The sequence below is a fragment of the Actinia tenebrosa genome, unplaced genomic scaffold (assembly GCF_029948245.1).
Source record: "Actinia tenebrosa isolate PJP-AT-01 unplaced genomic scaffold, QUT_ActTen_1.0 PGA_scaffold12__29_contigs__length_12842862, whole genome shotgun sequence".
Lineage (NCBI taxonomy): Eukaryota > Metazoa > Cnidaria > Anthozoa > Actiniaria > Actiniidae > Actinia > Actinia tenebrosa.
In genome coordinates this window covers 5,022,870-5,036,377 of record NW_028292572.1, presented here as the reverse complement: position 1 = coordinate 5,036,377, position 13,508 = coordinate 5,022,870, and the positions used below count along the sequence as shown (strand labels likewise).

General features: G+C 44.7%; 3 protein-coding genes across 6 annotated transcripts in view; 2 read left to right on the top strand and 1 right to left on the bottom strand.

Annotated features, from left to right (window-relative positions):
• LOC116299176 (cilia- and flagella-associated protein 46-like) overlaps positions 1-13,508 on the top strand; it is a 107,674-nt gene that overhangs the window by 89,723 nt on the left and 4,443 nt on the right. The window contains exon 59 of one of the 4 annotated variants that reach the window (XM_089028209.1): positions 4,802-5,599. The exons of the other annotated variants lie outside the window; for them this stretch is intronic. Coding sequence (XP_088884335.1) covers positions 4,802-4,888 — 87 coding nt within the window. The 3' untranslated portion in view covers positions 4,889-5,599. Of the gene's footprint in view, positions 1-4,801; positions 5,600-13,508 lie in introns of those variants that run through there. 4 annotated transcript variants of the gene reach the window in all.
• On the bottom strand, positions 2,181-13,193 carry LOC148912068 (uncharacterized). The gene is made up of 2 exons (XM_089028212.1): positions 12,657-13,193; positions 2,181-3,233 (listed from the first exon to the last, which is right to left on the bottom strand). The coding sequence occupies exons 1-2, from the start codon at positions 13,081-13,083 to the stop codon at positions 3,226-3,228; spliced, it is 435 nt and encodes a 144-aa protein (XP_088884338.1). The 5' UTR covers positions 13,084-13,193; the 3' UTR covers positions 2,181-3,225.
• Positions 10,140-12,030, top strand: LOC148912069 (uncharacterized). Its single transcript, XM_089028211.1, has one exon. The coding sequence runs from the start codon at positions 10,219-10,221 to the stop codon at positions 11,413-11,415; it is 1,197 nt and encodes a 398-aa protein (XP_088884337.1). The 5' UTR covers positions 10,140-10,218; the 3' UTR covers positions 11,416-12,030.

Genomic DNA, 13,508 nt, shown 5'->3' with positions numbered 1-13,508 from the left:
CTTGTCTTGGTAGTTCTTGTCCAACCAATCCCTGTAAGCTTGTCTTTTTTCATTCCAAGCTGCAACGTCCCGCTGATATTTCTCCAGCGCTAAGTCGTGTCTCTTCCTTTCGGCGGCCAAATCTCCGCTGCGATCACCTCTAACTAATCTATCCAAATATTGACCACCATAATTAGCTCCAGTGAATGCTAAGGCTGCAATAACTCCACCTGCGACCACGCTAGCCATTTATACATTAGGGATGTACTTTTCCTTCCGTAGGTAATCCTTTAGCATGATAGCCCCGCCAACGGCAGCGGTCATCTTAGCAAAATTAGCGAAGCTCTTGCTTGGGTCTTCAGTAAAGTCTTCTTTGAGCACTTTCTTACCTACCCAACCAATACCCGCAACGATGGAAGTAATGATAGCTGCCTCTTCAACAGTTTTCAACAACGCGGTCGACATTATATTACAAAGCGAGAAGGTTATTACTCCATTTCAGGGATTTTGCTTTTTCTAACCTCCACAGGTGCGTGCACGGGCGCGTGATATGTTGGTGGTTCTACCTTTTTCGTAGCCCGCCATTGTAAGTAAAGGCTGCCTGCTGCTATAACGACTCCTAACGCGCCGATGACGTACCCAGGATTAATGAAGGATTCCTCTTCTTTTTCCTCCACCTTTTCTTTTTTCTTTGCTTTGTTCTTCCTGTTCATCTCCGCGAGCTTCTTACCGGCAGCAACTCTGCCTGGAGATTTAGCCTTGGTGATTCGTCGCTCCTCTACTTGGGGGGTTTCCTCCGCCTTCGATTCAGCTTCACTCATTTATATCTAAGGACTTGAAGGAATTGATAAGTACTTAACTAGGTACTTGAGGCGACCTGGGTAATTCCCGCGAATGACTTGACTAAGTACTTGATAAGTCACTTGCAGGTACTTGATCAGGTACCTCAGCAAGTGCTGCCTGGAAGACCTTTTCGACTTCTCTGTCCTTCTTGAAGTCCTTCCAAGATGTTCCGAAGGAACCTAGTACCTCCTTCAAGTCGACGTGCTGAGCTACGTGAAGTGCCGCAGAGGCGACTGCCATTAACTTACCGCACTTCAAAGACAACCACCCACAGGTTATCTTAAGTTCTTGGGATATGACATAGTCATCTCTTATGTCCTTCTGTAGTTGCTCCACGTCGTCTATGGGCAGTGCAAGTCCAAGCAATTTAGTGGCAAGTCGGATAGCGGAGTCTGCTACGGCGTCCGTGGTCTTACTTGCGAGGGCAGCCTCGTACCTCTTATGGAACTTCTTAACCTCCTCTTCTGACAGCTTATTAACCTGCTCATGGGTAAGTTCCTTACCTATCATTTCTTTACACTTCCCAGAAGACACAAGAATGTTAAGTTGTTCCTTGAGGTTACTTTCATCTAACTGTGTGGGGACTTCATCTATGAGCTGCTCAATGTCCATATATGTTAACGTCATACGGAAACCTCAAAGAGAAGATCATTTTGGAATGTTGGTGCGTTTTTAAATGCCGCATGTATTCGTGCAGCTGTTCCTTGCTTATCTCACCGCCGTAGTCGCTTAAAATGGTTTCCAGGTCAGACTTGCTCGGAGTATAAAATACTACGAGAGAGCCTATGTTTTCCCTAAAGGGCTTAGAGACGCTGGTAAGCTGCTGGGAAAGCAACCAAACGCTAATGTTGTCATGTCTGCCGCTAAAGGCGAGCTTCACTAATTCGGAGGTGCGCCTTTTTACGTCGTCCCCACAGGCAATGTCATCCAATATGAGGAGCGTCTGTGTATCTTTAGGGAATTGCTTGTGCCAGAACTTCAAATGACCGGATAACTCATTAGGGTCTAAGATGTCCACAAAGAAGTCGTCATCGTTCGCGCCTATACCAGTCCAGGTGCGGTTGTTCACGTAGGTGGGGCATAATAGCACGATGTAGTCGAAGCGGTATCTAAAGGGTCCTAATAGCTGCTCCACGACGAACTGGGTCTTTCCGCAGCCGGTGGGTCCTACGATAAGAGCATTGCAAGGAATATGGTTTGGATCCATTATATATACAATGGACCCAGTGGACGCAGTAAGAAGAATTGCCGGCGACGCAAAAGATAAAAGAGACACCATAGAAATGCAAAGGGAAGAGATTGACCGGTTAAAAGAGCGCGTGCAGGAATTGTACGATGAAATGTGCGGTCTGAAGCGCACAGAGAGGCTTGCTGCGCTCTGGACAATGATAGGTTGGGCTAGGGATTCCCTTAAGGACTTCATGCGATACCCTCTGTGAATATATATATGGACTGCATTACATCTGAACTACCTGCTGACTGCATTGTCGTTACCCCTCCAACGCCAAAGCCTCGTAAGAAACACAGCTGCCGTCACTGTAATAAGGTATTCTCTGAAGAAGACTTCGTTGGACATTGGTGTCCCGCGGATACTAAAGCACAAAGGACTTTAGACGACGTTCGAGGAGGAGACTTGGAAGAGTAAGAGGTCGCAAAGAAGATCTTACTAAGCCCCAGCAAGAGGAATTAGCATAGGTCTTCTTTCTTATTGTTATTTTGTTAAATACTGCAAAGAGGTCTCAAGTAAGGGTCTATTTTTTATCGTCATTTTGTTAAATTACCACAGATGATATCAAAGAATGGTTAAGATGATGTCGATGATCTTACTTTAACAATTTAACAATAAAGGATAAGACCTACATCATTATCTTTTGCTGGTTTTAACAATTTAACAATAAAAAATAAGGTATATATAATGAAGTGCGTGCAATGTGATAGAGCTTTTAGTAGCAAGCAGCGACTGCAATACCATCTTTCCAAGAAAGTCTGTCAGAAGACCGTAAGTACCCTTTGCGGTGACTGCGGTAAGGAACTGTCCACTGTACAGGCCCTACGATATCACCGCGAGAACAGAGTCTGCCTCAAAGACCGTTGTCTCCGTTGCGATGAACCTCACTTCGAGGAGAACTGGCATAAATACCGCTGTCGTCGTTACCACCTCGAAGATGTCGTCTGTGAAACCCACGGAGACTTAGCCGAACGTTGTTGTCCCCACGAAACCTCCCGGGCGCTCACGCGACGTAAGAAGGAAATAGACCAGACCTTCGTATGCTTTGACGACGTCGAGGGCGTGAGATGGGAAGACAGGGAACACTGGGACGGCATTTGCGTCCGATGTGGCTGTCTACGTAGCGGTCAACATATTTGGTGTTGCCTGTACGACGGACCCAAGCCCTTAGACCATTACCTTGCTGTAAGAAAAGCATGGAAAAATGAATAATATATATATAATGTTACCTTACATCGCAGCGTTCGCAGGAGGAGCCTTAATTACCATATCCACTAATTACATGACAGAAAAAATGAGGTCCGCCGAAGCAGACCAATACCTAACCGCCCACGAGGATGACTAATCACAAAGAGGATTAGCATCCACCCTACGTTCAACGTCGAACTTCCATCGACCGTTAACCTTACCATGACTGCGTATGTGTGTGTACTCTTCACCTTGAATGACGTACCGCACGCAGTCCGGCGCCCATAGCGTGCACTCTTTACCTTCGTGTTTGAGGACCAACCTTAAGCGGCTGATGTCTTCGAAGACGACGTAATTTTTTATTTTGTATGTGATGCCTTGAACTAATTCACGCCAGTGTGTCTGTTCAACTATCATTATATCTATGAAATATTCTTTGGTGAGTCCTTAACGCCTCCTGCGTCTTAAAAGCCTTAACACACCAAGGACAAGGTACACGAATGCCTTCCGCGTAATGGTCGATCTCCCTGCATATAAGGTCGTAATCGTTGCACACCATGGTTAGGTAACCATTTGCCTCGTATTGTGTGAGTAACGCCTCTTGTTTTGAGGATAATACGCCGTTACCCTTAGGCGTCTTCAACTCCAGGCATAACCCATTATGTTTTTTATGTGCATTAAGGACTAAGATGTCGGGTTGCCCCGCCTGATACCCTTTCTGCCAACATACTATCCTTTTGCTAGCTGAGTCCTGTAGTTCTCCAAGACCTGGTGCGAGCAGTAGGATAGGGTGGAATCGACGTATGTAGTTTACGACCTTCTTATGCAGGTCAAATTCATTTTCTATTTTGAATACCAACTTGTTAGGACCGTCAAAGCGCCGCTCTATTTCATACTTACCTGTTTTCCTGAGGGTAGGGAGAACGTCACCTAACACCCATTTTCTGAACTCCTTAGCTACGGACTTTTCAGATCCGAATATTAACTCATAAAGACCCATTTCAGTGATGTAAACGGAATGTGGTTGCGCATTAAGGGTGTCAGTCAGATTTACACCCTTTATAGACCTCAAAGTTACCTTGTTTTCCTCTGAGACGTGATCAGACGCCGCTTTTCTGGAATTTACGTAACCCAAGGCATCAGCCACGGACTTTGCTTTGAAATAAAGTTTATCGCCTTGCACTATGCATTGCAGTTTGGTGTTGTTGTTTTCGAATACGCGAAGCATTATATACGTAAGGGATATTTTATCCTTTCTTGGATGAGGGAGCGCAGCGCGCGAATCAATACGCAACGCTCTTTAGCTGATTCATTTCTACGCTCAACTGGGCGTCAGACACCACGAAGATGTATGCGTTGATCTTGTCTGAGTCGCCTGCGCTAGCGTTTAAGTCACGCTTGATTTCCAGGGTAATGCCGTCCTGGGTATTTACCAGACGCAATCCCTGCCCATGTAAATCCTCGTCGTTGGTGGTTCGCATGTCAATCCACAGTGCATACTTATTGGTAAAGAACTCACCGGGTGCAATTTGATCCCCAAACTTTCTTTTTATTTCCCTGTAGATGTCTGAGGGCTTCATTCCCTGCGAATACACCTTATTTGGAACTCCATTGATGCTAATCCCGACGTTGGTGATGCCGGGGTTATGAAAGGCTTCAGAGTCGCGCTTACCGGCTTCATAAGGCTTAATAAATACCAACATCAGCCCCGTAAGACTACGACGTGGTAAATTAATGCTCTGAGTAATTACCGCGTCTGTCTTATCCAGGAAACTAAAGGTTTTGTACATTACCGCGTGGTCGTACAAGAAAGCCTTTCCAGCACTGTATTCCATGCCAGCGCTACGTGCTAGATCTTCGGAGTGTATGGTTTCATACTGCAATTCCAGGTTGGTAATGGCGTATGGATGAATACTTCCCGACAACGCAGTGCTTAACCCGCCAATGATGTTAGTCATGTTGGCTAAGGTCACTTCAAACTGCAACTCACTCAACTGTCTAGGATAATAAACCCCGTGGCTGGTAATAGCCTCAAAGTCCAATGGTATTACGTATTTAGTACCATAGGCTGTCTTGATGGCCTTTGCATCTGCCACGTCAGTTGCGTCGCCAGAATCGGTAGGTTGTGTCTTGGTGGGAGTCCTAACCTTACGTAATATTGCGCTACCGATACCCTGCTCTATTTTTTGTGCCCTTTCGAATGCAGTCAGCCACAGATCTTTGTAGGTGGTGTACAGGTCATAGTTGTTTAAGTCTAAGAGGGATTCCCCGGCGAACTTTACTCGCATCTTTGAAACGATGTTGCGACCAAGGTTGTTAACGATAATCCTTTCATCTGTGGGGCTTGACTGCACCGCTAGGTCGAACCTTAAAGCCAGGGTACCAGGAACCAATACTAGGTTATCCGTTAGGCGGGGCACGCCTACATACAGCGTCTCACCTGGCTTAGCGCTAGAAGGCGTGAATGTAACCCGGTGAAAGGTGCGTTCTGCTTTCAGTCCGCCAACCTGCTTAGGTAATACGTTGGGATTTAACTTTGAGCTTATCATATATAATGGAAGTAGAAGGTGATTTTGATCCCCTTACCGAAGAAGGTCAAGTTGATATCAATGACGAAGAATACGACGCATGGACTAAAGGCGCGGAAACCGACCCCCTAATCTACGACATGGCTCTAGAAAACAAGTATGGTAATAGATGGAAAAGCTTCAAGGCCGCCTTGAATCGCATGTGGCAATCAAAAAACCACGGCAGCCCCGTCCCTGAGTACTTGGAGCTTCAAAACATAGAGCAGCCTGAGGCAGCCGCGCGGGAAACTGTAGAGTGGGCAACGCAAGAGCTAACGCAGCGCTATTCCCACTTCGAGGCCGACGACGTAAGGCTCACAGAACGCGGAAACAAAGTCCTCATAAGCGTTCAAGACATGAGATATCCCGACAAAAACCGCTGGACGAAACCACAAGTCCTCTTTGACGAAAATGGCTCGGTCAAGGTTAACGTGGCAAGATTAAGGGGCTTCCAAGTGGCTACCCGGAGTGCGTTAGAAAGGTTGGAAACCCTAAATGAACGGGTTGCGCTAGAAAAACGAGCCGAGGGGCTACAGGAAACGTTGGAGGAAAGGGAAGCAGAATACATGAAACAAAACCGACTACTTCTCGATGCTCAAAAGAGAGAACTTGACGACAAAAACCAAAGAATAATAGAAATTAGAGGACAAAGAGACAATGCCCTACGCGATAGAGACCAAGCCCAAAGGGCTTTCGACCTCACCTTACAGGAGTTAGACCTGACAAAAGAGGAAGCTAAAAACCTACATATCACCATATCCGGCTCTTTGGAGGAACGGCGGCAGTTGGTTGCCGAAATCAACACTAAAGAGGAGCAAATCCGGCAAAGAGATCAGGCCATCGAAGACCTGGAGGGGCAAATAGAGCGGCAGCAAGAAGTAATCGAGGACCAAACTCGTACCGAGGAAGAAAGGGAAGCAGCTCAAAGGGAATCAGAAACCCTTCAGGTACACCTTGCGGAATTGCGGGCGCAAAAGGAAAACCTGGAAAAGGAGCTGGGGCTTACCACCAAGGAAAAGGTAAAAAGAGCCCTTTTGAAGTATGGCGTTCCGCTGGCGTTTGCGGTCGCTATTTCAAGCGTAGTAGGAGTTATCCTATCCGCGCTTAAGGCTACAGGCGCGGGCGTAAAGAAATTAGGCAATGGACTAACGGACTTGGGGAAAAAGATGGCAGCCGGCTTGCCTGGGCTGCTGGGTTCGGTTGTTTCCTTGGCACTTAGGGCTGGCGGAGAACTGTTGAAGTTCGTGGGGAATAACATTTGGATCTTGGTTGTCGCTATTGGGGTGGTACTCCTGAAGAAGCTAGGTCGATGAAGGGACCTTGGATTTCCTGTCCTTAGAATTGCTGCGCTCTTTCCGCGTCCTTGATTGAGGATGATGAAAGATAGTATTTGCGCCGCCCTGATAATTTGGGGCTAGCGGCAGCACGCTCATAGTGGAAATGGGTTTATGACTCCAAACCGCATCGATAATATTGCTACCCACGCCAATGCTGTTTATCCTTGCGCTGCCCGGCGTCGACCCATCGTTGCTACCGTCATCAGGAAATATTTGTAACTTAGCATATTTACAATTAATTACCATATGAAACGTGACCGGCGTCAGATCTTCTCCGCTAAATTTGTTTGGCTCCATCGAAAAGTGGGCCGCTCTTCTGCTGTTCGGGGAAGTTCGATAGGGGGGCAAAGGCTCGTCATTCTCATCGACAAGCCTAAACCCCACATTCGCGCTCACTCCCGTGTTAATGCTAATGGTGCAAATGACTAACGCAGGACCTCCAACTTCAACCCACATTCCCATATCAAACCACTCATGCCTTGCGTACTCCTTTACGTCTAAGTAGTGAACGTAATGCGTTTCACTTAAATGCGGATTCATATAATTTAAGAATCACAGATTCTCACAGGCTTAACACTGTAAGAGTGCTGATGGTCGCGTGATTATAAGGTCGATCTCTTTGATCTTCTATGCTATTTATGCACGCCGACGCCGTGTCATCTACGCGTATTTGCAACTTTACCTTCCCATGGCAATCAGCAACCATGTGAAAAGTCCAAACCGAGAGATTTTCGGTGCTGGTGTCGGGCGGCTCTACCGAGAAATGTGTAGGCTCTCTGTTGTTTGTCTTCGCGCGCATGGGCTGTAATACTCCATTGTCGTCGCAGAAACGAACTCCTACGTTTGCATCACTCGCCGTACCAATGCAAATACTGCATATTATCAGCTTCTTTCCTGAGTAGTTCAGATCCACGGACATGCCCGTGACATCAACCCAAGATGCTTGGGTGTATTTTTTCTCGCCTGTGTAAGTCGTATAAACGCAATCTACTCCAGTTACGTAGGGGTTGTTCATCGCCATATATAATAGCTCAGACCAATGCTTGCAGCTGCTAGACCGGCTTTTAATAAGTTATGGTCATATTCCTCAGGTATCGCAGGTAGGACCTTCTTTGATGGTTTCTTAACTGTGGGTAGCTTCGTTTCGTGTGACTTTTTTGGCTTCTCTACGAAGTGAGGAATGTTCCTAAGAGTGTCAGAGTTCACGTCGTTCACCCCAAACTTCATATCCTTAGTAGCTCGCTGCAGTTTGTTGTTGTATCCTACTACAGAACCAGTATTTATAGATAAATTACTAGGCATTAACCAACAACCCGGGGCTACTGCATAGTCCAACCTCGCCTTAGAATTTTGTATGGCTAGTTGGTAACGCTGTACGCCCTTGCTAATGTCGCCCTCCAAGATTGAACTTTCAAATAAGATCAAGGCTTCGGCTCGCGTTTCTTCTGCGGCGCCAGTATTTCCGATTATGCTGGATCGGGTGTTTACCTGAGCTCCAAGGATAGAATACACGTAAGCTTCTATGCTGCGGTTTAAACGGGCAAGGCCGGCTTTGGTTAGTCCTTTACCTTCTGGGGGTATGAAATTAAGATATTGCTTTGTTTGCTCGTCGTTGGTAATTTTGATAATCAGTGGATTAGCCCCTGCATACTTACCGCCCTCGTCTTTGAACAAAGGTCCGTCTCTAACTTCCTTAGTGGTCTTAGCGTTTGGTTCAAAGAAGGTGCTACTGTCGTGAGTTTCTTTGTGATACCCAGTGTTCCATCGTAGATTCAACGCATGAACTTCCTTATCACTTAGCTCGTGTCCACCAATCCCCCAATAAGCCCAAATATGCCCCAGACCATTGTTAGCGCCGGCAGTGCATCGGAAATCCTTCCCTACAACGTCAAACTCCTTACAAAGTCTGTCATAAGCCGGCACGCTGTATTTATTATCTCTTGGATAAAACGTGGCATCTCCCGGCAGCGCAATAACACCCATTTCATGCAGTATTCTTCTAACCGTGAAGTGAAAATGAAACATAAATATTGAATTCTTCATCAAGCTTGCGCTTACACCACAGCCGCTAGTGGCACACCAAACTGCAAAGTTTAGTTGCTGCGGCCAATAACGCATGTTAGGACCACTTAACCATTCATGAGATTCCTTAGCGGTGGTATGAATAATGGGTACGTCTTTGAAGATATCCCGCACCTTTAACGGAAAGGAATGCTTGTTAGAGATCCGCATGTTCAGCGTTAGGTCCAAGCTTGGGTGTTTATCAAATGAAACTGCGGGTATCGGATAAGTACTGGTACCAAGCAATAATTCCTTTGACCAACTGGGTTCAACATGCGTTGGCGCTGGCGTTGGCTTATGCATTGGCGAATGCTTCAGTTGATCGTCTATTTGATTAACCAGCGTAGGCTTCAAATCCTCGTTGCTGTACATCCTAGAGCCGTTATAGTAAATACCATCGGGTCTTCTTTCGAACTTACTGGGGTCTGCATGTGGAAACATCTTCCTAAATGCTCTCCAATTCCAGTAATCCCGGTTGTCGTGATGTGGCTGCTCCTCAATATCATTCCCAAAAGCGTCGTACATTAGTATATATAATGGATGTTATACCATCAGCGCCTCCACTTTATCCTGAACTTCCTAAGGAACCTAACGAATTAAACGCTGAAAACTTTCGTCTGAATAAAGCGAACTTAATCCTGGCTTACTTGGAAGGGCAGACAAAACACTATGAAAAAGTTAGAAAAAAGTACGTCAGAGCCCGGAGTACGCTACATAAGATTTCGATAACTTCAGGGTCCATATCTGTTGTGTTAACGGGCTCCGGCGTTGCTACTTCGCTTACTGGACCCGGAATAGTCGTTGGCGTTCCTTTGGCCAGCGTTGGGGCAGCCTGTGGTATTATTTCGGCTGTTGCTACGGGCATTATGAAACAGTTGTCAAGCAAAATATCAAAACACGACACGACAATAGCTCTGTCAAGGGCTAAAGTAAATAGCGCAGCGCGGTTATTACGTCACGAAATATGATACCTTTCGCGTGACTCAGACAAACAAACCATCTCAGTAGAAGAGGAATGACTGCAAATATAAATACTTCGTATCTAAATCCACTTAAAACAGCTACAAACTTGACTGAAAATGATGGAGTTCCTGGATCCAGGTTTGATGCTGACCCGGGAAACTATACTGTCTACCAGTTAAAGCGTTGGCTTAAATGCAGAGACCTAAAAGTCACTGGAAAGCGTAGCGAACTGCTCGCACGTGTTCAGGATTGTATAAACGCTGGAAATTACCGCATTCTTGATCCGAGTATAGATGGAGGTAGGTGGCTCGATATTAAGGTATCCAAGGAATACAGCAAGGACGGAAAAATAATCAAAGAGCCAAAGAATAAAGTCCCTGAAATACCTACATCGGGCTGGAAAAACTTTCCATCCAATGACATACCGGCGCAGTTCAACTATGGACACGTTTATCTCTATGCTTTAGAATCGCTTCCATCACGATCAGAAAGTGAAGTCGTAGATCAAACGTCTGATGATAGTGATGATGAAGCAAAGGGACACGGACTCGGACATATGACTGACAAGCCTTTCAAGAACGGACGTAAATATGTTGACTCTGGCTTCGTACACGACGTTACTGACAACAAGAACAGTGATTATTATTTCCTTCGCGCGCACGTTTGGCCCTCAATGAAAACAGATCTTCCTCACAATGTATTGATAATTTTATCGATTCAAAGTGGCGCAGTTATACATGCATCGTGTGAGCCATGCAAAGCGTCAGAACTTGGCCGATGCAGCCACGTAGTTGCGGTTTTGCTGTTGTTATTAGACCACGTCAAAGAACACGGACATATCGTAACTACACCATGTACTAGCCAGGAGTGTTCATGGAACAAAGGAAAAAAGAGAAAGAAAAATCCCAAAAGACTCTCAGATGCCAAATATCCCTCCAAAAAAAAGAAAACACAAGTTCAAGTTATAGATTTCGATCCACGACCGCCTCAATACAGACAGGTAACATCGTCAATGACCAATAACTTTGTCTCTCGGCTACAATATGAAAATGCTAAGACCGGGAAAATTTCTATGTGGACGACACAACTGAAGGTTTCATATAATGATTACTCAGTAGACGATATTTGCTTGCCTTTGTTAAGAGAGAAGGTAGAAATCCTTGTTAAGAACTTAACTCCCTCATCACTCACCCAACTTTCTGACACAGAGCAACAGAGCCAAAGTGAAAAATGGCACTCTGAGAGATGACTTCGACTAACCGCCTCCAAATGCCTTGAAGCTGTTAAGATTGGAAAACTTGTACTTGATGGATCCAAAAGTGCAGCCAGTCGAAGTGCGAAGTTTATATCATCTTACAAATGGAATATGGAGAGTGAAAACTACCAGTCTGTTTGGATGGCAAGAGGCTTAGAAAATGAAGCCGATGCTATATTGAAATACCAAGCTCAAACAAAGCATCAAGTTGTGGCATCTGGATTGTGGGTTAATCCCAAATACCCCTGGCTAGCATGTTCTCCTGATGGTCTTGTGGAAGAAGATGGTTTGCTAGAGATTAAGAGTCTAAAGGTTTTTCATGATCACACTATTCAAAGTGTGATCCAAGAGTCTGTTCTATCACAGGAAGTCATGAAAAGGCAGTGCTTTTACATAAAAGACAACGAATGTCTTTTAAAGCACAGTCATTCATATTACTATCAAACACAAATGCAACTCCTTGTAACAGAAGTGGAAGTCTATCGGGGTATCTTGAATCACTATTACATCTTCCCCAGCAGCAATATTTCGTACTGACCATTTTGTCAAAAAAAACGACGAGAAAATATAAAGAAACTAGCGAGCGTAATGAAAACCGCTTTACATTTACTATGACCTTTGTGTTCTGTTTGTCTGAGTCATGCGGGGGGTCCGATCTCGTGACATCTATTTTTAGTATAACCGCGCTGCGCTATACGATCACTGACCTTGTCTCAAAGGCTTTGCGTGACAGAAAGATAGACGACGTAGAATTCTCGCTTATCTTAGCCGAAGAGGAAAAGTACGAGAAATTAAAGACGGACATAAGGAATAAAAAAACAGTCGTAAGAGATCTTTCCGAGGAATCTCGCAAAAAGATCTACCAGGAGGCAAAAGAAGAGCTTCAAAGAAAGCTTGCTCAGTAAACATCTGCTTTGAAAAAAGCAAGACAGGATTCTATTTGCATATTGAACGCCGGCTGTCTGGTTCATATGCAAATTAATTTCACAAATCTATTTCACAAATGTGAAACGTTTTCACAAATGTGAAAGAAAATTGTGAAGGTTTTGATTGGCTGAAAACATATGACGTAATCGTTCACTATCTTCTTGGAATCCATCCTAACAGGGGGTGGTTGGGGTCTATCTTGTAAAATATTTCGTAAATTACGTCAGGGTAATAAGGAATATCCTTATCCAGCCGACAAAACATCCACTCGGCTTTTGTCATATCAGAAACCTCGGGAATAGACTTACCGGTAATTTCAGACAAAAGATAGGGAATAGCTTTGTAATATTTCCCTAGTTTTAATTTTTTCAATGTCTTCCGTAGACTTTGTGGGGTTGGCTCTTCTAAATGGTCTATGATTTTCTTCTTTACTTCGTTGTCTAAATATACCGGTCGATAACCTTGGATATGACTCATCCAGTCCCTAAAGTATTTTATTCTTTTGTATGGCGTCTTCTTACGACCTCCGTTGGAATAATATTGTTCCCTGGTAGCACAAGGCACGGCATTACGAATATTTTTACCGCACTCGTAACACTGTGCTGACGTGTCGTCTTCTATTTGCATTTTCTTGTCACAACAAATATACTTATTTGGTGGTGGGGTAACAAACTTGGGTTTCAAGCACTTTACACAGAAATCATAAACAAACTCTTTACAATCTTCGCACTCCATATATAGACTAACATATTTTACATAAACACGGGATGCGGGTAATCGCGGTACGAATCGAGGGGGGTACTTTAGACGGGTAATCCTCCGGTGGTCGTTGCGCTGGAACCCCCATCCCCTATACTACTTGTTGTTGTTTTATTTCAACTCAGAGTTTTTTTACACCACTTTCAAATATTATACAATTTTTTAAGGCACTCCTTCCTTTCATCTGCTCAATCTTGTTTGTAAGTCTTTCTTTTCTCATACTTTTCTCATAAGTTTGCTCCTTATTTGTTTGCTCGATTTTTCGTTTCTCTTTTCTTTTCTCGTATGTTTGTTGTTTGTTTTCGTTCATATGTTTTTCGGTAGTTTTCTCAGTCGCTCCCTTAGTCTGAAAGCTGCTGCTTTCCCTTTCTTTAATTCCTTGTTACACCTTGAAACTTCTA